Source organism: Scophthalmus maximus, chromosome 20, assembly GCF_022379125.1.
Source record: "Scophthalmus maximus strain ysfricsl-2021 chromosome 20, ASM2237912v1, whole genome shotgun sequence".
Classification (NCBI taxonomy): domain Eukaryota; kingdom Metazoa; phylum Chordata; class Actinopteri; order Pleuronectiformes; family Scophthalmidae; genus Scophthalmus; species Scophthalmus maximus.
Window position 1 is genome coordinate 182,501 of NC_061534.1, and position 24,070 is coordinate 206,570.

General features: G+C 47.7%; 3 protein-coding genes and 2 long non-coding RNA genes across 9 annotated transcripts; 2 read left to right on the forward strand and 3 right to left on the reverse strand.

Moving 5' to 3' along the window:
• Positions 1-177: 177 nt before the first annotated feature.
• Positions 178-8,092, reverse strand: cfap53 (cilia and flagella associated protein 53). Of its 4 annotated transcripts, none has more exons than XM_047329459.1 (9): positions 7,796-8,092; positions 7,685-7,705; positions 6,385-6,614; positions 6,078-6,248; positions 5,676-5,979; positions 5,360-5,581; positions 2,935-3,151; positions 2,719-2,821; positions 178-556 (listed from the first exon to the last, which is right to left on the reverse strand). In XM_047329459.1, the coding sequence occupies exons 1-9, from the start codon at positions 7,907-7,909 to the stop codon at positions 301-303; spliced, it is 1,638 nt and encodes a 545-aa protein (XP_047185415.1). In that variant the 5' UTR covers positions 7,910-8,092; the 3' UTR covers positions 178-300. The 4 variants fall into 4 exon arrangements, with proteins under 4 accessions (XP_047185415.1, XP_047185414.1, XP_047185416.1 ...); XM_047329458.1 differs by having other exon boundaries at positions 7,685-7,777; positions 7,868-8,091; XM_047329460.1 differs by having other exon boundaries at positions 7,685-7,704; positions 7,831-8,091.
• Positions 8,093-8,650: 558 nt separating this feature from the next.
• On the reverse strand, positions 8,651-10,273 carry LOC118285447. The gene is made up of 2 exons (XR_004785104.2): positions 10,152-10,273; positions 8,651-9,661 (listed from the first exon to the last, which is right to left on the reverse strand). It is a non-coding gene; the product is annotated as an uncharacterized LOC118285447 (long non-coding RNA).
• On the forward strand, positions 9,655-10,609 carry LOC118285446. The gene is made up of 2 exons (XR_007030210.1): positions 9,655-9,882; positions 10,161-10,609. It is a non-coding gene; the product is annotated as an uncharacterized LOC118285446 (long non-coding RNA).
• Positions 10,610-13,469: 2,860 nt separating this feature from the next.
• On the reverse strand, positions 13,470-20,894 carry lmbrd2b (LMBR1 domain containing 2b). Of its 2 annotated transcripts, none has more exons than XM_035609118.2 (18): positions 20,809-20,894; positions 19,054-19,249; positions 18,649-18,764; positions 18,461-18,559; positions 18,174-18,341; positions 17,837-18,047; positions 17,402-17,476; positions 17,186-17,299; positions 16,886-17,075; positions 16,476-16,657; positions 16,211-16,344; positions 15,971-16,076; positions 15,728-15,825; positions 15,536-15,639; positions 15,408-15,454; positions 15,147-15,261; positions 14,931-15,057; positions 13,470-14,697 (listed from the first exon to the last, which is right to left on the reverse strand). In XM_035609118.2, exons 2-18 carry the CDS (start codon positions 19,225-19,227, stop codon positions 14,634-14,636), a joined length of 2,124 nt encoding a protein of 707 aa, XP_035465011.1. In that variant the 5' UTR covers positions 19,228-19,249; positions 20,809-20,894; the 3' UTR covers positions 13,470-14,633. The 2 variants fall into 2 exon arrangements, with proteins under 2 accessions (XP_035465011.1, XP_035465010.1); XM_035609117.2 differs by lacking the exon at positions 20,809-20,894 and adding an exon at positions 19,581-19,741.
• ppp1r3b (protein phosphatase 1, regulatory subunit 3B) lies at positions 19,818-23,360 on the forward strand. Its single transcript, XM_035609120.2, has 4 exons — positions 19,818-20,529; positions 20,625-20,885; positions 21,451-21,755; positions 22,043-23,360. The coding sequence occupies exon 4, from the start codon at positions 22,058-22,060 to the stop codon at positions 22,883-22,885; it is 828 nt and encodes a 275-aa protein (XP_035465013.1). The 5' UTR covers positions 19,818-20,529; positions 20,625-20,885; positions 21,451-21,755; positions 22,043-22,057; the 3' UTR covers positions 22,886-23,360.
• The last annotated feature ends 710 nt before the right edge of the window (positions 23,361-24,070 follow it).

A 24,070-nucleotide genomic window follows, 5' to 3' on the forward strand; every position in this document is an offset into this window, starting at 1 on the left:
ATATATATATATATATATGTATATATGTATATAGGTTTAGGGTAAAGGCCCAACTCAGGAGACGAGTTGACAATCAGTTATAGCAATAAACTGCAACACGTCAGTTTCAGTCTTTGTACTTTGAACTATGTAAATTACATCGTCCTTATTAAATAAAAATCCATTCATTCAAAAGAGTTAATTTATTTATTTATTAGATTCAATTTGATTAAATGTGATTATCTTGGTCCCAACAGAGCGTCGGTCCGTCAGGTCCCAGTCCAGATCTGGAGATCACACTGAGGACTGAGGTGTGAGGTGTTAGGTAGATGTGAGGTTGATGTGGTCTGTGGGCGACCTGGACCCGGACCTGGTTCTCCTGAAGGGATGAGGGACGGAGGTGTAGGATGAGGGTCTGGACAGGAGCTGGTTTATCTTCTGTTGGTAGATCTGCTCCTGGATCAGATTCTGCTGCTCCTCCCTTAGACTCTGAGCTCGCTGCTCCACCTGACGCTGCTGCTGCTGCTTCAACTGCAGCCCGAGGTCCAGCTGGTACCGCTCACACGCCTGCTTCATACTGAGAACATACATGACCACACATCAACACGCCTGCTTCATACTGAGAACATACATGACACACGTCAAGACCACACATCAACACGTCTGCTTCATACTGAGAACATACATGACACACGTCAAGACCACACATCAACACGCCTGCTTCATACTGAGAACATACATGACACGTCAAGACCACACATCAACACGCCTGCTTCACACTGAGAACATACATGACCACACATCAACACGCCTGCTTCACACTGAGAACATACATGACCACACATCAACACGCCTGCTTCATACTGAGAACATACATGACACACGTCAAGACCACACATCAACACGCCTGCTTCACACTGAGAACATACATGACCACACATCAACACGCCTGCTTCATACTGAGAACATACATGACACGTCAAGACCACACATCAACACGCCTGCTTCATACTGAGAACATACATGACACACGTCAAGACCACACATCAACACGCCTGCTTCACACTGAGAACATACATGACACGTCAAGACCACACATCAACACGCCTGCTTCACACTGAGAACATACATGACCACACATCAACACGCCTGCTTCATACTGAGAACATACATGACACGTCAAGACCACACATCAACACGCCTGCTTCACACTGAGAACATACATGACACGTCAAGACCACACATCAACACGCCTGCTTCATACTGAGAACATACATGACACGTCAAGACCACACATCAACACGCCTGCTTCATACTGAGAACATACATGACCACACATCAACACGCCTGCTTCATACTGAGAACATACATGACACACGTCAAGACCACACATCAACACGTCTGCTTCATACTGAGAACATACATGACACACGTCAAGACCACACATCAACACGCCTGCTTCATACTGAGAACATACATGACCACACATCAACACGCCTGCTTCATACTGAGAACATACATGACACACGTCAAGACCACACATCAACACGTCTGCTTCATACTGAGAACATACATGACACACGTCAAGACCACACATCAACACGCCTGCTTCATACTGAGAACATACATGACACGTCAAGACCACACATCAACACGCCTGCTTCACACTGAGAACATACATGACCACACATCAACACGCCTGCTTCACACTGAGAACATACATGACCACACATCAACACGCCTGCTTCATACTGAGAACATACATGACACACGTCAAGACCACACATCAACACGCCTGCTTCACACTGAGAACATACATGACCACACATCAACACGCCTGCTTCATACTGAGAACATACATGACACGTCAAGACCACACATCAACACGCCTGCTTCATACTGAGAACATACATGACACACGTCAAGACCACACATCAACACGCCTGCTTCACACTGAGAACATACATGACACGTCAAGACCACACATCAACACGCCTGCTTCACACTGAGAACATACATGACCACACATCAACACGCCTGCTTCATACTGAGAACATACATGACACGTCAAGACCACACATCAACACGCCTGCTTCACACTGAGAACATACATGACACGTCAAGACCACACATCAACACGCCTGCTTCATACTGAGAACATACATGACACGTCAAGACCACACATCAACACGCCTGCTTCATACTGAGAACATACATGACACACGTCAAGACCACACATCAACACGCCTGCTTCACACTGAGAACTTACATGACACGTCAAGACCACACATCAACATGCCTGCTTCATACTGAGAACATACATGACACACATCAAGACCACACATCAACACGCCTGCTTCATACTGAGAACATACATGACACACGTCAAGACCACACATCAACACGCCTGCTTCATACTGAGAACATACATGACACACGTCAACATGCCTGCTTCATAATGAGAACATACATGACACACGTCAAGACCACACATCAACACGCCTGCTTCATACTGAGAACATACATGACACACGTCAAGACCACACATCAACACGCCTGCTTCATACTGAGAACATACATGACACACGTCAAGACCACACATCAACACGCCTGCTTCATACTGAGAACATACATGACACACGTCAACATGCCTGCTTCATAATGAGAACATACATGACCACACGTCAACATGTCAAGAACAAACATGTCAATACGTCAACACTTGACCTTGTGACATACCGTCTGGTCTCCTCGTCGTCCTTCACCTTCATCTCCTCCATCTCTCTGTTCATCTCTTCTCTCTCTCTGGACTCGTTGAGTTGTTTCTGTTCATTCATGTCCACTGCACACACACACACACACACACACACACACACACACAAACACACACACAAACACACACTGTAAATCTGGTTCTCTGACAGGTTCTCTCTGGTTCTCGTCTGGTTCTCTTACCTTTGTGTTGGATCTGCAGGCGTCGAGCCTCCATGACTTCGTTCCTCAGGCGGTTCCGGGCCTCCGTCTGCAGAAGGTTCTGCTGGTCTTTCCTGGTCCAGGTTTCCTTCAGTGTGTTCTGGATGAGCAGCTCCGCCTCCTCCTCGGCTCTCCTCACTTTCTCCTTCTCCTCCCACAGGAACTCCCGGTACCGTCGCAGCTCCTCCTTCAGCTCCACCTGCCCACACAGAACATGAACATCAGACGAGGTTCTCCTCAGGGTTCTCCTACACTGCACACTGAGTGAATAGTGATAACAGCACTCTGAGGCCACCTACTGGTCAGTACCAGTAAGTACATCAACTCTATTTCTTCTCCTATTGGTTCTTTAACCATCACAGAACAAGCTCAGTTTCTGACAGTCTGGTTCCCTCTGGTTCTCTCTGGTTCTGACAGTCTGGTTCCCTCTGGTTCTGACAGTCTGGTTCCCTCTGGTTCTCTGATAGTCTGGTTCCCTCTGGTTCTGACAGTCTGGTTCCCTCTGGTTCTATGATAGTCTGGTTCCCTCTGGTTCTCTGATAGTCTGGTTCCCTCTGGTTCTGACAGTCTGGTTATGATAGTCTGGTTCCCTCTGGTTCTCTGATAGTCTGGTTCCCCCTGGTTCTCTGACAGTCGGGTTCTGTGACAGTCTGGTTCTGACAGTATGGTTCCCTCTGGTTCTCTCTGGTTCTGACAGTCTGGTTCCCTCTGGTTCTGACAGTCTGGTTCCCTCTGGTTCTGACAGTCTGGTTCCCTCTGGTTCTGACAGTCTGGTTCCCTCTGGTTCTCTCTGGTTCTGACCGTCTGATTCCCTCTGGTTCTGACAGTCTGGTTCCCTCTAGTTCTCTCTGGTTCTGAGAGTCTGGTTCCCTCTGGTTCTCTCGGGTTCTGAGAGTCTGGTTCCCTCTGGTTCTGTGACGGTCTGGTTCCCTCTGGTTCTCTGACAGTCTGGTTCCCTCTGGTTCTCTGACCGTCTGGTTCTCTCTGGTTCTGACAGTCTGGTTCCCTCTGGTTCTCTCTGGTTCTGACAGTCTGGTTCCCTCTAGTTCTGACAGTCTGGTTCCCTCTAGTTCTCTCTGGTTCTGAGAGTCTGGTTCACTCTGGTTCTCTCTGGTTCTGACAGTCTGGTTTCCTCTGGTTCTGTGACGGTCTGGTTCCCTCTGGTTCTCTGACAGTCTGGTTCCCTCTGGTTCTCTGACCGTCTGGTTCTCTCTGGTTCTGACAGTCTGGTTCCCTCTGGTTCTCTCTGGTTCTGACAGTCTGGTTCCCTCTGGTTCTGACAGTCTGGTTCCCTCTAGTTCTCTCTGGTTCTGAGAGTCTGGTTCACTCTGGTTCTCTCTGGTTCTGACAGTCTGGTTTCCTCTGGTTCTGTGACGGTCTGGTTCCCTCTGGTTCTCTGACAGTCTGGTTCCCTCTGGTTCTCTGACCGTCTGGTTCTCTCTAGTTCTGACAGTCTGGTTCCCTCTGGTTCTCTCTGGTTCTGACAGTCTGGTTCCCTCTGGTTCCCTCTGGTTCTCTCTGGTTCTGACAGTCTGGTTCCCTCTGGTTCTGACAGTCTGGTTCCCTCTAGTTCTCTCTGGTTCTGACAGTCTGGTTCCCTCTGGTTCTCTCTGGTTCTGACAGTCTGGTTCCCTCTGGTTCTGTGACGGTCTGGTTCCCTCTGGTTCTGTGACCGTCTGGTTCTCTCTGGTTCTGACAGTCTGGTTCCCTCTGGTTCTGACAGTCTGGTTCCCTCTGGTTCTGACAGTCTGGTTCCCTCTAGTTCTCTCTGGTTCTGACAGTCTGGTTCACTCTGGTTCTCTCTGGTTCTGACAGTCTGGTTCCCTCTGGTTCTGACAGTCTGGTTCCCTCTAGTTCTCTCTGGTTCTGAGAGTCTGGTTCACTCTGGTTCTCTCTGGTTCTGACAGTCTGGTTCCCTCTGGTTCTGTGATGGTCTGGTTCCCTCTGGTTCTCTGACAGTCTGGTTCCCTCTGGTTCTCTGACCGTCTGGTTCTCTCTGGTTCTGACAGTCTGGTTCCCTCTGGTTCTCTCTGGTTCTGACAGTCTGGTTCCCTCTGGTTCCCTCTGGTTCTCTCTGGTTCTGACAGTCTGGTTCCCTCTGGTTCTGACAGTCTGGTTCCCTCTGGTTCTCTCTGGTTCTGACAGTCTGGTTCCCTCTGGTTCTGTGACGGTCTGGTTCCCTCTGGTTCTCTGACAGTCTGGTTCCCTCTGGTTCTCTGACCGTCTGGTTCTCTCTGGTTCTGACAGTCTGGTTCCATCTGGTTCTCTCTGGTTCTGACAGTCTGGTTCCCTCTGGTTCCCCCTGGTTCTCTGACAGTCGGGTTCTGTGACAGTCTGGTTCTGACAGTCTGGATCCCTCTGGTTCTGTGACAGTCTGGGACCCTCGGGTTCTGTGTTCTGTGTTTACCTTCCTCTGAGCTCCTTCCTGTTTGCAGTCTGTTTCCTGGCGCAGCAGTTCCTCCATGACGCTCATGTCCAGCTGCTGCTCGTCCTGCTGCTCTCGGGCCAAACGCTTCATCTTCAGCCGGAAGTCGTGGTCCAGTTCCCGGCGTCGGTTCTGCTGAGCGCGATGTTTCTGCTGCTGCTGCGACTGCTGCTCCTGCAGGAGCTGCTCCTCCAGCTGCTGCAGCTGCAGAGGAAGAAGCGATGACCACAACGTTTCAACAGAATTAAAGACAAGAAGCGTTTGGACGTGTGGCGATGCGTTCAGGGACTGGTTCTACCATGAGACGATCCTCCTCCTCCTTCAGCTCCTTCTCCGTCAGCCTCCGCCTCTCGGCCTCCTCCACCTGAGTCCGGAGGACGCTCAGCTGCTCCGTGTTGCCGCGCTGCTGCGCCTCCTCCCGTTGCCGCTCCCGGTCCTGCTTGGCTCGGCCGTCGGCCTCCCACAGCTCCTGGAACAGCCGCTCCTCCTCCCTCCGCTGCTGCAGCTGCTCCTGTCGCGTCCTGAGCTGAGCGTCTCGCTCCCGACACGCCTCCTGCTCCCGGCGCCTGGAGACGACGCTCCGCAGCTCGTCACACTGATCCCTGCAGACACGTTCATATATATATTATATTTATATATATATTATCATATCCAGGACTTTTCACCATCAGTTCAGGTGACCCCTCTCCTGACCCCTCACCTGAACTGCAGCTCCAGCTTCTCCGACACCAGCTCCTGTCGTTCTCTCTCTCTTCTCTCCCTCAGTGTTTTCAGTCGTTCCTCCATCTTGGCCTGTTTCTCTTCCTCGGGCTCCGTCAGCTCCATCTCCTGCAGCAGCTGTTGCTGCTCCGCCTCCAGCAGCTGCTGCAGCCTGAAGGTGGAGCAGCTGACGTCAACTGAGGTTCTGACTGTTAGAACTGTTCTACCGCTGGAACACTCGTTCGTCTGAGCAGAATAACAACATGTTAATGAACTGAGTTACAGTTACCGTGCAGCAGTGGACGAACCTGCGTCTCCTCTGGTCCACGTGAGTCTCCCGATGTGCCACCGCGGCTCGGACCCGTCGGTCCACGGTTCTTCTCAGGAACTGATGATCCGACCGCTGCAGCCACGAGTTCTTGACGTCGCAGCTCCGTTGTTCCCTGGTGAACTCCAGCACTTTGTCCCGGGCGGCGTCCTGACGCTCCCGCTCCAGGGTCAGGGGGTCGCCTGGTCTCCATGACAACGACTTGACTCTCTGATCAACACAAACACTCGTTTAAGTGAGGTCACTGAGGTCACTAAGTCACTGCACAGCTGGAAAAGTGTTGAATGTGTTTATGAGTTATAACTGGATCAAGCCGACTCTGACTTTTCGACCAATCACAGAGCCGATAGCTGCGCGCTGCTTACGTAATGTTAAAGTTTGTCATCAGAGAAACGCCAACAAGGGAGGAAATACAACATCTACGTGTTTAAACGTGTGAAGAAGAAAACACAGTGAGGAATCTGATTGGTCGAAGTCATTTCACTTTAAAATCACTCCACTGGAAACAAACAGCCGTGGAAGAGACAGAGTTTCACCTCAAAGTGACGAGGAGCCGGATCAATGGATCATAATACGACAAAACATGGAATATTACGAGCTGGAGGCGGTCGTCCACCAACCCAGACGTCAGCGGTTCGATCCCCCAGTTCTAGACTGTGTATATGTCTGTATGTGTGTGTGCGTATGACAGACTAAAGTAAACACACAGTCACAGGTACAGTATATATCACATCTCCTTCACCTTCAGCTGCTGCTGACCTCTGACCCCAAGCGCTTCTGCCATTTTCTCTACGACAGACGAGTTCGTCAGGACGTGTGTGTGTGTGTGTGTGTGTGTGTGTGTGTTTGGGTGAGGAGACCGAGCGTCTCTGTCACGTGAGCTTCACTTCCTGTTACGTGTGATGACATCACAGATCACAGGAGCATGTGTGTTTGATCCTTTCATTTTCATCAAGGGGGATGATGTCACATCTGCATCGTGATGGAAGGTTTAGATTTGATTTGTGTTTTTATTTTACCAATGTACACACAAACACACACACACACACACCGACGTGATCTGGTATGTAAAAGTAATATTTCAAAGTTCATTCACAGTAATAATACTTTGATTGTTCCTCTTCTCTGGCACATATCTCTATACCCTCTTAATATTCATACCTCACGTCACTGTTGACTCCTCTACATGTACGTGATGACGTCAGTCACTTACAGTAACTCACTTCCTTCATGTTCATACTTCAGTCATAAGGTGAACCTCGGTACAACCGGTGACTCACCACGCCCACAGCCCCGGTGACCTCCCGAGCCCCGGTGACCTCCCGAGCCCCGGCGACCTCCCGAGCCCCGGCGACCTCTCGAGCCCCGGTGACCTCCCGAGCCCCGGCGACCTCCCGAGCCCCGGCGACCTCTCGAGCCCCGGTGACCTCCCGAGCCCCGGCGACCTCCCGAGCCCCGGTGACCTCCCGACACGCGGACCTTCTCGGTCCGAGGCTCCGCTGCATCTTTCCCCGGACAACACCGCCCGTCGTCCGGGAGACGGTTCGGCTCAGTTGAACCCGGAGCGTTAGCCGTCACCTTGGTAACGGTTCAACACGGGGGACGTCGTGGTGACGTCAGCGCCCCCTGCCGGTGACGAGGCGCTGACCACAGACGGAGGAGAACGTGACGTCACTTCCTCCAGCAGCGAGTTCAAACATTTTATCATTTAAAAAAAAACATTTATACGTTTATTAAGTAACAAGAAACATTGACATGATATTTCCTGTTTCTTGTTGTTTAATATTTAATATTACTTTTATTTCGGTATATATAACCTGTATAAGTATAAACATGGATAGTTATATATATGAAACTAATATATCTCTATATACATTATCTTTATTAATGTACTGTATACATACATATGCAGTATGGACTGTATAGTTATATATATGAAATGTTGTATATTCTTGTATAATGTTCACGTATGTCCTCGGTGTGTTCCTGGATGTTCTTCTAGTTTTTCAAATTGAAGAAGTAGAACAGGAATTACTATATTAATAATATATCTACATATTATAAACATGTTCTGAAACACAGACCGTGACGCAGCAGCAGGGGGCGACAGCTACGTGTAATTTTGTTTGTTCAGAAGAAGCTCAAACATTCTTCATGTTCTTAAATATTTTACATTCAATTTTCTTTTATAAATGAATGGATATTATGCCATATTTGTTTTTTATATACTTATTTTTAGAAAAGAACATTCTTCATGATGTTTATTTCAACATAGTAAACATTTGATAATTTACAGATGGATTCTGGTTTGTCTGATGTATATACAGTATGTGGTCTGTATGTGTGTTTCTGTAACAGAGAACATTTAAAAAATAAAATACAGTCATTTAGTTTAATATATATACAGTATATATATATATATATATAAACTATATATTTATTACCCTTCGTAGCCTGGACAAATACTTTTTAGTTCATCACATGATAAATTCATACACAGAGATTCTTCATTAACACAACGCAGGTTTTCAATTTCCTCTGATGAACCGTCGCTTTGAAACAGATTCTGATTCATTCTGATGTTGAATTCTAACTGATCTGACAGTTGAATCTCCGTTGAGACTCTTCAAATGATTGTAGTTCTGTTTTTACCTTTGCAAATCCATCCAGAGTCTTCCTGCAGTCGTGAGCCACCTGTGAAGGTCGAAGTACAGATGCAGGTGTTCTGAGTTTTTCGCTCGAGGCCAGAAGCTCCAGGATGGTGATTTCCAGTCTGATGAACGTCAAGGTCTCAGCTCCGACCGATGTCCTCCTCAGATCTCCACACGTGATCTTTACTCCCTCCAGTCCACAGGTCACTGATAAAACCAACATTCTGAACTCTTCTCTTAATCTGTCCACTTCATTTAAACTTTCTGATGCCATGTGGTTTAAAGCAATAGAAATAGAAATGGGACATGCAACTAGAAACAATATAAACAAATCTTTAGACAGCATAGCATTGACAACCAACAGAACATGTGATCCTACCAACACTGCTGCGAATAAATAAATCAGTTTGATTCTCAAGTCATAAGCAAATTTCCACAGTTGGTCTGTGATCTGTCTCATCCTGGGCTCACTGCGTTCGAACAGATCGATGAAGGAAGCTGCTGAGACTCGAGCGTGGCCCCAGCTCCATTTTGTCGGCGCCATTTTCAGGAAAGTTCCTCCAAACTGAAAGTGCTGAGAACAAGTTGAGCAGGTTTGACCGTCAGCTGATAGGGAGAGAATAAAAAACTTCCAGACATTACATAATGTTATTTGGAACAATACACGCACTTCCTTTGTGAAAAGCTTGTTTACACGTTTTGGTCGGACATATCACACGTCAAGTGAGCACTGGTCATAATGATGAGAATCCTTTATTGAGCTTCTTCTGCTTGGAATAAGCTCCATCAGCATCAGACACCAAACACAGATCCTACTTAGGTCTACAGTAAGTGTGCTTGTTGGTAACTATCGGTTACTACTGTTTGTTTTTATATGTGGTTTCACTATTCACTGTTATTCTATTTTGGCTGAGCTTGACGTTTTTGCCGTTTATTTTGTTTTAGTTTAATTGATACATTTTCTGTGGTCTCCAGGCAGATTTGCGACCATTGGTGGGAGCTAATGGGGATTCATATAAAGAATAAAGTTCAGTGATCTGCTCTTTACTGAGGAACTGTTTCCTGCTGTCAGATTTATGAAAATGATTTCTCTTACCTGTGTGAGGCCGAGCAGGTGAAGTCCCACTGAGCGCTCAGAATGCAGCAGGACGTTCCCTTCGCAAGCTGTGACTCACTGAGGCTGTGTGACTGTGTGACACACCTCACATACTGTGATCAGATGAGTGTGTGTGTGTGTTCTCTTTTTTTTTATTTCAAGCAACACTAGTTTCTTTTTTATATTAATATGATGTCTTCAGAATCATTTTGATGCTTCACAAACTTGTTTTCACAGTTCCCTGAACGCCTCGTGTTGCTCTGAGGAACTATGGCGAACCTGTAGGAAACCACAACACTGACCTGTACAATGAATATTATGGACAATGTGTTTATATCCATTACACACACAGTAAATGAGTAGAAAACAAGTTTCACTTCAGCTGAACTGAAACTCTGTGGTTAGTTTCCATCTGACGTCTCAACTAATAAAACTTTGTTCTGTCAGAAACTGTTCAACAGGTTTTCCTCTCGTCTCTATGATCGAGTGCTCCAACTTCTCCAAAACCTCCAAAACAACCTGCGGAGTTCCTCAGGGTTCAAGTTTTGGGCAACTTCTTTTAAATCTATACATGTTGGTGGAACCGACTTGATCAGTCTGGATCAGTTTGGAACAGTTTGGATCAGTCAAGAACAGTTTGGATCAGTTTGGAACAGTTTGGATCAGTCTGGAGCAGTTTGGATCAGTTTGGAACAGTTTGGATCAGTCCAGAACAGTTTGGATCAGTCTGGAACAGTTTGGATCAGTCCAGAACAGTCTGGAGCAGTTTGGATCAGTCTGGAACAGTTTGAATCAGTCCAGAACAGTTTGGATCAGTCTGGAACAGTTTGGATCAGTCCAGAACAGTCTGGAGCAGTTTGGATCAGTCTGGAACAGTTTGAATCAGTTTGGAACAGTTTGGATCAGTCCAGAACAGTTTGGATCAGTCTGGAACAGTTTGGATCAGTCCAGAACAGTCTGGAGCAGTTTGGATCAGTCTGGAACAGTTTGAATCAGTTTGGAACAGTTTGGATCAGTCAAGAACAGTTTGGATCAGTTTGGAACAGTTTGGATCAGTCAAGAACAGTTTGGATCAGTTTGGATCAGTCCAGAACAGTCTGGAGCAGTTTGGATCAGTCCAGAACAGTTTGGATCAGTCTGGAACAGTTTGGATCAGTCCAGAACAGTCTGGAACAGTATGGATCAGTCCAGAACAGTCTGGAGCAGTTTGGATCAGTCCAGAACAGTTTGGATCAGTCTGGAACAGTTTGGATCAGTCCAGAACAGTCTGGAGCAGTTTGGATCAGTCAAGAACAGTCTGGAGCAGTTTGGATCAGTCCAGAACAGTTTGGATCAGTCTGGAACAGTTTGGATCAGTCCAGAACAGTCTGGAACAGTTTGGATCAGTCCAGAACAGTCTGGAACAGTTTGGATCAGTCAAGAACAGTTTGGATCAGTCTGGAACAGTTTTAATCAGTTTGGAACAGTTTGGATCAGTCTGGAACAGTTTTAATCAGTTTGGAACAGTTTGGATCAGTCTGGAACAGTTTGGAACAGTTTGGATCAGTTTGGAACAGTTTGGATCAGTTTGAATCAGTTTGGAACAGTTTGGAACAGTTTGGAACAGTTTGGATCAGTCTGGAACAGTTTGGAACAGTTTGGATCAGTTTGGATCAGTCTGGAACAGTTTGAATCAGTTAGGAACAGTTTGGATCAGTTTGGATCAGTCTGGAACAGTGTGGAACAGTTTGGATCAGTCTGGAACAGTTTGGAACAGTTTGGATCAGTCTGGATCAGTCTGGAACAGTGTGGAACAGTTTGGATCAGTTTGGATCAGTCTGGAACAGTTTGAATCAGTTAGGAACAGTTTGGATCAGTTTGGATCAGTCTGGAACAGTGTGGAACAGTTTGGATCAGTCTGGAACAGTTTGGAACAGTTTGGATCAGTCTGGATCAGTCTGGAACAGTGTGGAACAGTTTGTAACAGTTTGGATCAGTCTGGAACAGTTTGTAACAGTTTGGATCAGTCTGGAACAGTTTGGATCAGTGTGGAACAGTTTGTAACAGTTTGGATCAGTCTGGAACAGTGTGGAACAGTTTGTAACAGTTTGGATCAGTCTGGAACAGTTTGGATCAGTGTGGAACAGTTTGTAACAGTTTGGATCAGTTTGGATCAGTCTGGAACAGTGTGGAACAGTTTGGATCAGTCTGGAACAGTTTGAATCAGTGTGGAACAGTTTGGAACAGTTTGGATCAGTCTGGAACAGTTTGGATCAGTGTGGAACAGTTTGGAACAGTTTGGATCAGTCTGGATCAGTCTGGAACAGTGTGGAACAGTTTGGATCAGTTTGGATCAGTCTGGAACAGTTTGAATCAGTTAGGAACAGTTTGGATCAGTTTGGATCAGTCTGGAACAGTGTGGAACAGTTTGGATCAGTCTGGAACAGTTTGGAACAGTTTGGATCAGTCTGGATCAGTCTGGAACAGTGTGGAACAGTTTGTAACAGTTTGGATCAGTCTGGAACAGTTTGTAACAGTTTGGATCAGTCTGGAACAGTTTGGATCAGTGTGGAACAGTTTGTAACAGTTTGGATCAGTCTGGAACAGTGTGGAACAGTTTGTAACAGTTTGGATCAGTCTGGAACAGTTTGGATCAGTGTGGAACAGTTTGTAACAGTTTGGATCAGTTTGGATCAGTCTGGAACAGTTTGGATCAGTGTGGAACAGTTTGTAACAGTTTGGATCAGTTTGGAACAGTTTGGATCAGTCTGGAACAGTTTGGATCAGTCCAGAACAGTCTGGAACAGTTTGGATCAGTCAAGAACAGTTTGGATCAGTCTGGAACAGTTTGAATCAGTTTGGAACAGTTTGGATCAGTCTGGAACAGTTTGAATCAGTTTGGAACAGTTTGGATCAGTCTGGAACAGTTTGGAACAGTTTTGATCAGTTTGGAACAGTTTGGATCAGTTTGGAACAGTTTGGATCAGTTTGGAACAGTCTGGAACAGTTTGGAACAGTTTGGATCAGTCTGGAACAGTTTGGATCAGTCTGGAACAGTTTGGATCAGTCTGGAACAGTTTGGATCAGTTTGGATCAGTTTGTAACAGTTTGGATCAGTCTGGAACAGTTTGCCTGTGGAACTGAGAAGCAGCTGCAAGTGTTGGAAAACTTTAAACATGAGATGGTTTATAGACGTTATTATATTTACTTATGTTCTTGCACCGATGTTGTTGATTTGATTGTATTTTAACAGTCTGTTGTTATTATTATCACCATGTTTTTCTTCTTATTATCATATCTTTTAAAATCTCTTTAACAGTATTTCAGACAGGACCAGTGTCTCTGATAACTTTTATTGACGGACACACGGTGAACTACACATCATCTTTTCTCTGAGTAATATTTCACTACTGTCAATCACAGGGATCATATCTACAAATAAAATGTGCTGTGATCACAAGGACAATAAATATTCAGATAATCAGGAGACAAAATTCTTCATGACCAGAATCAGCAGAACGACGAGGCAGAGGGAGTTCAGAGGCGAGAACGATCGGGCGGCGAGAATCTTTTCATAAATACAAAGTCACGTCTTCATCGAGATCATTAATGAGCCCATATAATACAAAAGATATCATACATATATACAGTGTCACTGACCGAGCAAGGATGTGAAGGTGAACAGCCACTGGACTCTTCGTTAGGGACCGAGTGCTAACGAAATGCTAACGATATTTGCACCTGTTTGTTTTAGTCCATATGCTACAAATCAAAGACGCGTCATCATCATCATCATCATACTTATCATAATTACACTGATGTTGAAGTTGTCATAATTGTTTTTAACGTTTTGATTCAAATACATTCGAGTTTGAATTATTAAATGAGCAGTAACTGTTTGACCACTTGGGGGCAGCAGAACATCGTCAGATTATTGATCACATTTCCTCAGTGATGGGAGAATCAAGGGGCGAACAGTTTCAACGAGATAACTTATCCCGTTATCAAGAAAATAAAACAAGATAACTTATCTCGAGACAACGAAAACGAGTTGGACTCTGGTGGAAACGATCTTCTGACTGGACGGAAGGTGACGTGACATCATCATCGCGTGTCAGTGACCAGATAACCTGCTCATCAGGTCTCCGACAGTAAAACTTCAACACTGACATTTCAAATGAAAGTATATAAATAAAACCTGCTGCAGGTCCTTCATCAAACCTCAGTGAAGTCACGTGACGCGTCGCTGCTGCAGAGTCACGTGTGTGTGCGTGATCACACGTTACAGAGCGACAGGACGAGTTTCAGACGCTTCCTTCACGAGGCTCGTCATCGACCTGCTCCACGAGAAAAACTGCTGCAAAGCGGAAAGATTCAGGAGGCGGAGCTTCACGAACACGTGATCTGTGGCTTCAGTTACCGCGCATGCTGGGAGACGAGGGCGTGGAGGAGACGTGGTACATTCACTTCCTGTGGGCGGATCGTTCAGATCTCCTCTTCCCGTTAGACGTCGTCAAATATGCGGCTGCGTGACGACGACATGGACAGATATCGTCCTCCTGCATGTCTGAGGGACAGAACACACACACATGACACAGCAACACACACACATGACACAACAACACACACATGTGTGTGGACGTGTCTGAATGCAGCGCTGCAGAGACCAGTCTGACATGACGACGTCACGTTAGAAACAAACTTCACTAGATTTACTTTCACTGGTCATTCACAGGCTAACGTTTGAAACCTGTCACAGCGTTTAAAAATGGCGTCTCCTCACGTTGCCGTGGAGTTTACCTGCCAGACTCTGCGTCCGGAGCGTCGTCCGTCAGAGTCTCGGCGCTGAAGTCCAGAGGTTCTGCGTCCTGCAGCAGCTCCACGTGGTCTCTCTCCGCCCGACTCCCAGAGCGACAGTACTTGGCCTCTGCTCACCAGACGACAACAGACGGCAAAGTCAGCACAAGTGTGTTAGCGTGTCAGTGGCGTGTGCTCAGCATCTGTCATCTGACTCACGTCTGTTGCTGCTGGAGTTCACGGTGTCGGAGTAACTGGTCTCCTTCAGCTCGTGGATGCCCCGGTTCCTCGCGGACACGTCCTCCCTCTGGTTCCCGTAACGCTCCTTCCACTCCTGCAGAGCACGGACAGTCAGAACAGTCACCTGACCACGCGGGGCCCGAGAGGCTCGGCCAATCACAGGCAAGGACCAGACGGTCAGTGTGAGGAGAAAATAATCTTTATAGACTGTGAACAAGATGTTGTGAGAACATCACTCACTCTGCGTCTGTTCTCTCCGTCTTCGACCCTCTGGCGTTTTCTCTTTTCTGTGAAAAAGACACGACTGATGAACCGACTGTCGACTCCACATGTTCCTCTACAGAACCGCGTCACCGGAACGTTCTTACCTCGTCGGATCAGCTCCTTCCCCTCGTCGATCAGGTCAGAGGTCATTTCACTGTCACCCAAGAACTGCTGGAAGCCCAGAAGATTCAGACAACGAGTTCCCAGACTGAGGAGAGAGTGAGGGTCAGAACCGAGGACCAGCTGGTGGAACCTCCGACACAGAACCAGATAGAACCAAATAGAACCGGTCTCACCTGAAGTACGTAGCGATGCAGAGGAGGACGATCAACATGGGGTAGTAGATGTAGAAGCCGTTAGCGATGAAGGAGAGAACACGCATTGATCCCATGATCTGAAAAACACGTCAAAGGTCAGTGACCAACTACGGAGGAGCCGGAGAACATATACGCATCCAGGTCACGTATGTCCCCACGTGTGTTCCCGTGTTGTGGTGAACGTATTCCTGTGTGACCTTCAGGTCAGAGTGTGTTACTCACAGAGGTGTAGGCCGTTTGCTCCTTCTGCTGGTGGGAGATGGCAGAGTCCATGTGGATCAGACCCAAGAAGTTGAGACAGAGTGGAGGAGTCAGACGACAGAACAACCTGCAGGTCCAAGGTTAGAGAACGTTACCGTATGTGTCTGTCTGTGATTGTCTGTCTGTGTCTGTCTGTCTGATTGTCCGTCTGTGACTGTCTGTGTTTGTCTGTTACTGTCTGCGATGTCTGTGGTCACTCACATGCCACTGAACTGGAGGCTGTAGGCGTCCGTCTGGTGGTGCGAGGCCAGGTAGTAGTAGTTGAAAACCCGGATGCGGAACACGGTGGAGTAGACGCAGGTGCACAGGAAGAAGATGGTGATGAAACACGCCATCTGGTGGACGGAGGTGATAACAGATCAGTCAGAGGAAGAGGACACTTCCTGTAGAAGAGCTGTGACTGTCTCTGCTCTGACTACACCTGCATCCATTGGACAGACAGTCGACCTGTGGCCTGTGACCTCACCTCGATGTACAGGTAGTTGTAGTCTTGCTCGGCGAGCTGGATGAACACGGCGAACAGCGAGAGGACGGGTCGCGTGCTGAAGAAGGTGCATTCAGACCAAACCACGGCCACGCTGAACAGAGTCAGCAGCACCGACAACAGCCGGTAGAACCAACACTTCAGGAGACACTGCCAGTACCACTCTGCTCACGCACGCACGCACCCACCCACCCACCCACCCACCCACACACCCACACACACACACACACACACACACACACACACACACACACACACACACACACACACACACACTTTAACATCAACGTGTGCGGGCGTCGGTTCAATGATTGAATGTCATCATGTCTCGTTCATATTAACCAACTCGTCCTGGTGTAGAGACGTGGTCGTGGTCATGTGATCAGACTCACCTACAGTCGGGGTGTAGACATATCTGCTGAACCAGCTGCTCGCCACCGCCACTGCCGGGGGGAAGCTGTGGACGAACTGGTGCGTGGAGCTGGTCTCGTTCTTGGCCACGTCCTCCAGGTGGATTGCCTGATGCAGTAGGATTTGCCACTGCACACGAGTCCTGTTATGTCTCTGCACCGCATAGATCACCTACACCCACACCCACACACACACACACACACACACACACACACACTTGATTACGAACAGTCCGTCGTGTAACTGATGACTTCCTGTCACGTGAACTGTCAACCTCTCACCTGCTTGTGTAGCTTCACCAGACTCTTCTCACTGGGATACGAGTTCTGTTTGTCATCAAAGTCTTCGTAGTCGTCCATGTTCCTGCCCATCTTCTCCTGGTAGTCCAGCGGGCACTGGGGGGGGGGGGGGGGGGGGGGGGCAATCAATTAGATCAATCAGATCAATCAGTCTGATCGGAGATGATCTAGTGGGTGATGAAGATGAATCCCACTCACCTTCCTGAGAATGGTGTCGATACATTTCCTCAGTGGATGATTGTACTTGATAGATTCACTGACTTTCCTCACTTCCTGCAGCAGAACACATGTCACATCACACACAGGCACACACACACACACGCGCACACACACGCTCACATCACACACACACACAGACACAGACACACACAGACACACACACACACAGACACAGACACACACACACACACACACACACACACACACACACGCACACGCACACGCACACGCACACGCGCGACCACTCAGGTGTAAACAGGACGTAGACGGTTGCTTAGTAACAGAAACTCCTCTGAAGGAGGAACAGCGAGCTGTCCCTGACAGGGAGTGTTAGTGATGTCGAGTCGTGACTGACGATCAGAAGACAGAACGTGGGCGTCGCTACCGACGTGTCAGAGTGCCTGAGCCACTGACCTCCATCACGTCCTCCAGGTTCTCCTCGGCGTCCGCCTTCTCCGTCATCAGCTTGGACGCCTTGAAGTACGTCTTGACGAGCAGGTGTCCGTGACGCGAGGCGTTCCAGTAGGAGCGAGGGATCTCTACCAGGCCATAACCCAGCAACAGCACCAGTAGGAACAGACCCCACGTGTTGGCCGCCGTGATCCCGATGGTCTGCAGCTCGTACCTGAACCAGACCCCCCAGAGAACCACAGAGAACCAGTCAGCTGTCTCACACTGCAGCAGGTATAAACAGACACTGTTGCTGAACCAGGAAGTCGATTCAACCTATGACAGGAAGTGAGCGACTGACCAGGACAGATGCCAGTCGGGATGAACGGCCACATAGATGAGCAGAGAACCGAAGATCAGCAGGTAGGTTCCGTAGTAAATGGCATTTTCTATCAGAGCCGTCTTTATTTTCCCCGTGATGGAGAACCCTCCGGAGCGAGCGTACGACTGCATGAAGGGCAGCAGCAGCCTGAGGGCGGAGAGGAACACGTTCTCATCATGTTCAACATGTGTTCTTAATATGTTCTAACAGTCACACACGTTCTATATATGTTCTAAAGACGTTCTCTACCAGTGTGTCATACTGACCAGGTGAGACACTGGGAAGTCCAGTACACGACCCTCCAGAACACGGGCATGATGCCATCAGGGATGTAGCTCCACGGCTTGTAGCACGGCTTCAGTGCACTGAGGGAACAGTAAAAAAGAATCCAGTAAATGTTGGTGTGAATCTGGACAAAGGGGGCGGAGCCAGGAATGTGTGACCTCTTTCTAACCTTTTGGTGGGCGTGGCAGACGATGTGTTTGCTGACGTGTGATTGGCCGGCAGTGGGACGACGGTGGCAACAGACACATGTTCCTCGTGGTCGATCTTACACTGCTTGTAGATGGTCTGAGGTGAGAACACACACGCACACGCACGCACAACACACACACGCACACGCACGCACGCACAACACACACACACACAACGCGCACGCACGCACGCACACACAACACACACACATGCACACACACATACACACACGCACGCGCACACACAACACACACACACACACACACGCACGCACACACAACACACACACACACACACACACACACACAGACACACACACAGTCAGTCCAGACCGTGGGCAGATCCCCGAGGTGTGTGTGTGTGTGTGTGTGTGTGTGACACCGACCGTGCTGACGTCCAGCGGCAGGATGAAGACGATGAGGAAGCACAGGTACCAGGCGAGCAGCGTGCCGAACAGCACCATGCGCTGCTGCTTCCTGAAGTCTCCATACCGGTGCAGCAGGAACAGAGCCAGGAAGAACACCACCACGATCTCGATGCCCAGAGCCGCTCCGCTCATGACGCCGCCGCACTGCAAACACCTGGAGAAGAAGAAGAAAAGGAGGAGACGATCAAGAAGTGGTTTATATCTCCAGCTGATCAGAGTGAAGATCATGTGATCTAATGTTCACTGTTGTCACCTGACTGTCGAACCCTATGATGTCACTGTGATGTCACAAGGAAGCTGACCTATGGCCTCGTGTCTATGAGCTGTCAGCACTTCAGTGTGACGTGTTGACCCTCGGTCCTCTGCCTCAGGGTGTATCCCCCTGTCAGCAGCTGTTCTCCGCTCAGTGACAGTCACGGTGACGGTTAGCTTAGCGGAGGCTAATGGAGGCTAGCGGAGGTGACGTCCGTGACGTGTGGTCTTACCGCGGGGAATGAGTGACGTGTGGTCGACTCCGGAGGACGGGCTCGGGACTCTCTGCGGACCGACGTGAGCCTCTGTTCCGCAGCGCTGATCCATAAACCCTCGGTTCTGCGTCTCCGTCGTTCGTCGAGCCGCTTCGCTCACATCCGGGTTTACTTCCGCCACCAGCCCGGAGGAGGAGCCACTGACGACGACGTCATGCAGCCAGGCAACCATAGACTGGAGGCAACGAGTGTTTTCGCGCATGCGCAGCAGCTGGCGTTGTTGGCTGCTGTTTTTTCTTCTCCTTCTTCCGGTTCAGTCACTGCTTTGTCGTCAGTGCCCCCAACAGGAGGCCTGAGGAACTATATACATAATCCATAGAGACTATTAATACATTTACTTTACTTTACTTTACTTTACTTTACTTTACTTTACTTTACTTTACTTTACTTTACCTTACTTTCAAAGGTCAAAGATATCAGTCCTCTAAATATGTCTCTGAAATATGATTTAAATTTTTTAAATCTTATTTAAAATGTAATTAAATTAAATTAAATATTTATTTAATTTTATTTAATTTTTGTTTTTAAAATTGTATTTAAATTTACACTTCTGTACAGTATGACAACAGGACGTTCCACTCAGACCAGTGGTTGTTCATGTTCTGTAAAGTACGAGAACAGGAGGTTCCACTCAGGTTCAGATCTGAAGATTTGATCGACCTCAGATTAATGTTTCACTGAGTCTATCCTCAGGTCACATGATGCAAAGTCCTGAGCTTTCTCCTCTTGAACATCCTCGTTCATCCCTGAACCAATATTGACTCGCTCAGTCTGCAGCCTGTTTCCTAACGTCAAGCTGCGCAGAGGCCTGACCGACGACAGAGGTCAGGTCGGAGGTCGTGTCTATGTTTGCTGTGGTTATGATGCTTCAGCAGAGGAACGTGAAGAACCAGGAACATTAAACAACGTGTGGAACAGTTTGTATGAACGTATTTTTTCTTATCATTGAAGTGAATCAGGACGATTTCTCTTCAGCTTCCTGGTTTGAATCTCTCTCTGCAGGAGGAGCGTGAACAAACTTCTGATGATTCACCACCTGCGAATCTGTCAGAGGTCGTGACCTGTCCACATGTTCAAGTTTCACTGAAAAGTCTGAACATGAACTCACACGAGACAAAAGATCAACACAAAGTTAGAGACACGACAGGAGGAGCTTCACCAGGACTCCCCAGGTGATGTCATCTACCTGTGATGTCATCAACCTGTGACCTGTGGCCAGGACAGGGCGGTTCCCAGCCTGCAGTTCCCCCAGCCCGCCAGCAGGTGATGCTCCTGTAGAAACATGACGCAGGTTCATTAAACTCTGATGATGATGATGAACTAAACCGTGAACATGTTTTAAAGTTTAACGTTTTACTTAACATTATCAGCAGGAAAAGATACAAATTTAAATATAAACACGTTAATTCACTAAACTGATGAAATAATTATCTTTATTTAAACAACATCTCTCATCAAGTCAAAAGCAAAGATTTAAGTTAAACAAAAGGAAACTTCATTAAAATCAGTTTATAAATCAACATTAGAAACATGAGAGAATTATCAGTCAAATGTGACCAGCCTGCAGTTAATACGAGCGACTCGTATTAAATCAACTCAAATAAAATGAACGATCATAAAATGATAAAAATCGTCAGTGAGACCAGAATATCAAATATTACAGTCAAAATTATGAATCTAGACAAAATTACGAAGTGCGATGGGAGGAGTCACAGACGGGGGGGCGGCGGTGTGACCCTGCCGACCTGTCGATCACTCCGCCAGCGGCCGCTCTGATTGGCTGCCAGCAGCTGTTCACGTGAACTCTGAGTGTTTCTGACCCCGACAGACGAAAGAGGAGCTCGCGACATCCACGGTACCGGGAGCTCAGACTGAAGCTCAGGAGAACCAGAGGAGAACCACAGTGGAGAACCAGAGGAGAACCACAGTGAAGAACCAGAGGAGAACCACAGTGGAGAACCAGAGGAGAACCACAGTGGAGAACCAGAGGAGAACCACAGTGGAGAACCAGAGGAGAACCAGAGGAGAACCCTCTGGTACGTGGTTCTCAGCTGCTGCAGGTGCGAGCAGTTTCCCGACGTCCTCTGGTTTGTAGCAGCAGAGAAGAAGATCTGCAGGAGGAGCCAATCACAGGTGAGACACTACTGTACCTACAGACACTGTCAGTACAGACAGACAGTACAGACACTAAAGCATTGTGGGTAGAGAAGCTCCAGTGGCTCTGAGAGCAGAAGCAGTGAAGTTGGTCTTCAGCAGACGAACCTGATGATACAGATAATGACGTGGACGGATGAATTGATCCGCTGGATCTCTGTGACGTCATCACGTGATGACGTCATCACGTGATGACGTCATCTCGTGATGACTGACTGGTCTGTGTTCATGGCGCCTGACGTCTGACCGTCTGATCTGTGTTTCAGCGCTCGCGGCCCGTCATGCCCTCGGACATGGCGCTGCCTCTCTACCTTCCCAAAGAGGAGTTCGTCTTCAGGACGACTCCCTCGACACGTGAACCTGCTCCGAGGCGTCGACACTCTCACTGTGATGACCGGGCCGAGCTCCAAGACGACGCGGGAAGAAGTAAAAAACAAGTGACGTTCGCCGACCACAGAGGTCTGTCTCTGACCAGGGTGAAGGTCTTCTCCCAGTTCAACGATCCCATCAACATCCCCGCCAGCGTCCGGGAGGCGCTGAGCTCCGCCCGGTGTCCGGCGGCCGAGGAGGACAAGCTGGTGCTGGACTTTGCTCAGCCGTCCTCCGACTACCTGCTCTTCCGTCAGAGGCTGGAGACGGACGGCGTGAGTCTGGAGCGCTGCGTCCTGAAGGACGAGGCCGTGACCGGAACCGTCAAAGTCAAGAACATGTCGTTCGAGAAGCGCGTGAAGCTGCGGGTGACGTTCGACACGTGGAGTAGTCACACCGACGTGGACTGTTCCTACGTAAAGGACGCGTATCCCAGTTCGTACAGCGACACCTTCTGCTTCCTGGTGTCTCTGCCCGAGCTGCAGCGGCACCAGCGCGTGGAGTTCGCCATCTGCTACGAGGTGGGAGGACGCCAGTACTGGGACAGTAACCGGGGCGACAACTACAAGATCGTCTGGTCCTCGATGAAGAGGAGTCGCACGGACGCCGGCAGCCGCCGCACGGACTCCGTTGCCTCTGGGATCCACTTTGACCCGTACGGCAGCCCCACCTGCTCACACAGGATCCTCCCCGATTGGCCGAGTTACGCCGGATACGAGAACATCGGCCCGTACTACTGACGCGTACAGGAAGTCTGCTGAACGCCTCGTCTCTGATTGGTCATCACTGGGCACATTTCATCATGAACAGATCCATTGTGTCAGAAATATTTGATTGTGTACAGAAAATCCTCACGTTTTTATTAGGCCACGCCCACTCATTTTAAAACTACACCAACCTTCATCCTGACAGGCCTTAAGCTCCGTCCCCACACTGACACACCTGACAACACACATCACATGACCCCTCAGGTATAAACAGGAAGTAGGTTGTCTCCTTTGTAGTCAGTTGCTTAGTAACAGCAGCGACGACGATGAGGTGGAACAGGAAGTGTTAGTGACGTTGTGTCGTGACTGATGAGAACCAATCAGAGAAGAGAACCTGGGCGTCTCCGTAATCGTCCGTCCAGAACTTTTACTGTAAATAAAGTTGGAAAAGAAGTTGTCATTTTAAATGATTAAAATCTGAATTCTTAAAGTTTGTGAATCCAGTTTCTTATTTCTCCTTTCTAATATTTTTTTTAAGAATTCATTTGTATTTTTGAATAATGATCTAATTGACAGAAAGTTTTTTTTAAATATTTTTAAAAATATTAACTCCTCTTTTTATTGCTCATTCAAATATCAAACAATGAATAATTTTATATTAATTTATAGTTTAACAAATGATTCTGTAAACACATTTATTAATTCTTATGTCTGTTGTTCAGTTGATCAATAATTACTGAAACGCTTTATGATTCATACGACACTTGGACGTTCACAATAAAGATCCTGATTCAGATTATTTTTTTAATCCAGATTTTTATTTCTCTTTTTATCCTGGAAATAAATTGTCTGTTTTACAACGATGATGAAAATTCTCTCCTCGACAGTGGAATATTACAATAAAACATGTAAAAGAGGAAACAAAAAAACAGTAGAGCACCAAAAGAGTGAGATATGAATATTACAGATTTTGACTCAGCTGACAAAGTTATGAACGTCATTACAGTCCCATGTAATCTGATCATTTCTCCATAAAACAGATTTGATCCTTTTCATAAAACGAGTGACGTCATAGTGTATATTTAAATAATAACAGTGAAGTGAAAATCAAACCAGAACAAAGAAACGTGGGAGATTAAAAAACACGTTCACTGACACATCGTGTCCACTAGAGGGAGACAGAGCCCCGCCTCTTGTTCCCGCACAGTGACGTAAAAA

Excerpts from the sequence above, each read along its gene's own strand:
- cfap53 (XM_047329459.1), bottom strand. The coding sequence starts at position 7,909 with ATGCAGCGGAGCCTCGGACCGAGAAGGTCCGCGTGTCGGGAGGTCACC. Across the intron at positions 7,706-7,795 it reads AGGTCGCCGGGGCTCGGGAG|GTCACCGGGGCTGTGGGCGT; the intron begins GTCGCCGGGGCT and ends GGGGCTCGGGAG. Across the intron at positions 6,249-6,384 it reads GTGGACCAGAGGAGACGCAG|GCTGCAGCAGCTGCTGGAGG; the intron begins GTTCGTCCACTG and ends CTCCACCTTCAG.
- lmbrd2b (XM_035609118.2), bottom strand. The coding sequence starts at position 19,227 with ATGAGCGGAGCGGCTCTGGGCATCGAGATCGTGGTGGTGTTCTTCCTG. Across the intron at positions 18,048-18,173 it reads CCCGACTGGCATCTGTCCTG|GTACGAGCTGCAGACCATCG; the intron begins GTCAGTCGCTCA and ends GGTCTGGTTCAG. Across the intron at positions 14,698-14,930 it reads CCGGACGCAGAGTCTGGCAG|ACATGCAGGAGGACGATATC; the intron begins GTAAACTCCACG and ends TCTGTCCCTCAG.
- ppp1r3b (XM_035609120.2), top strand. The coding sequence starts at position 22,058 with ATGCCCTCGGACATGGCGCTGCCTCTCTACCTTCCCAAAGAGGAGTTC.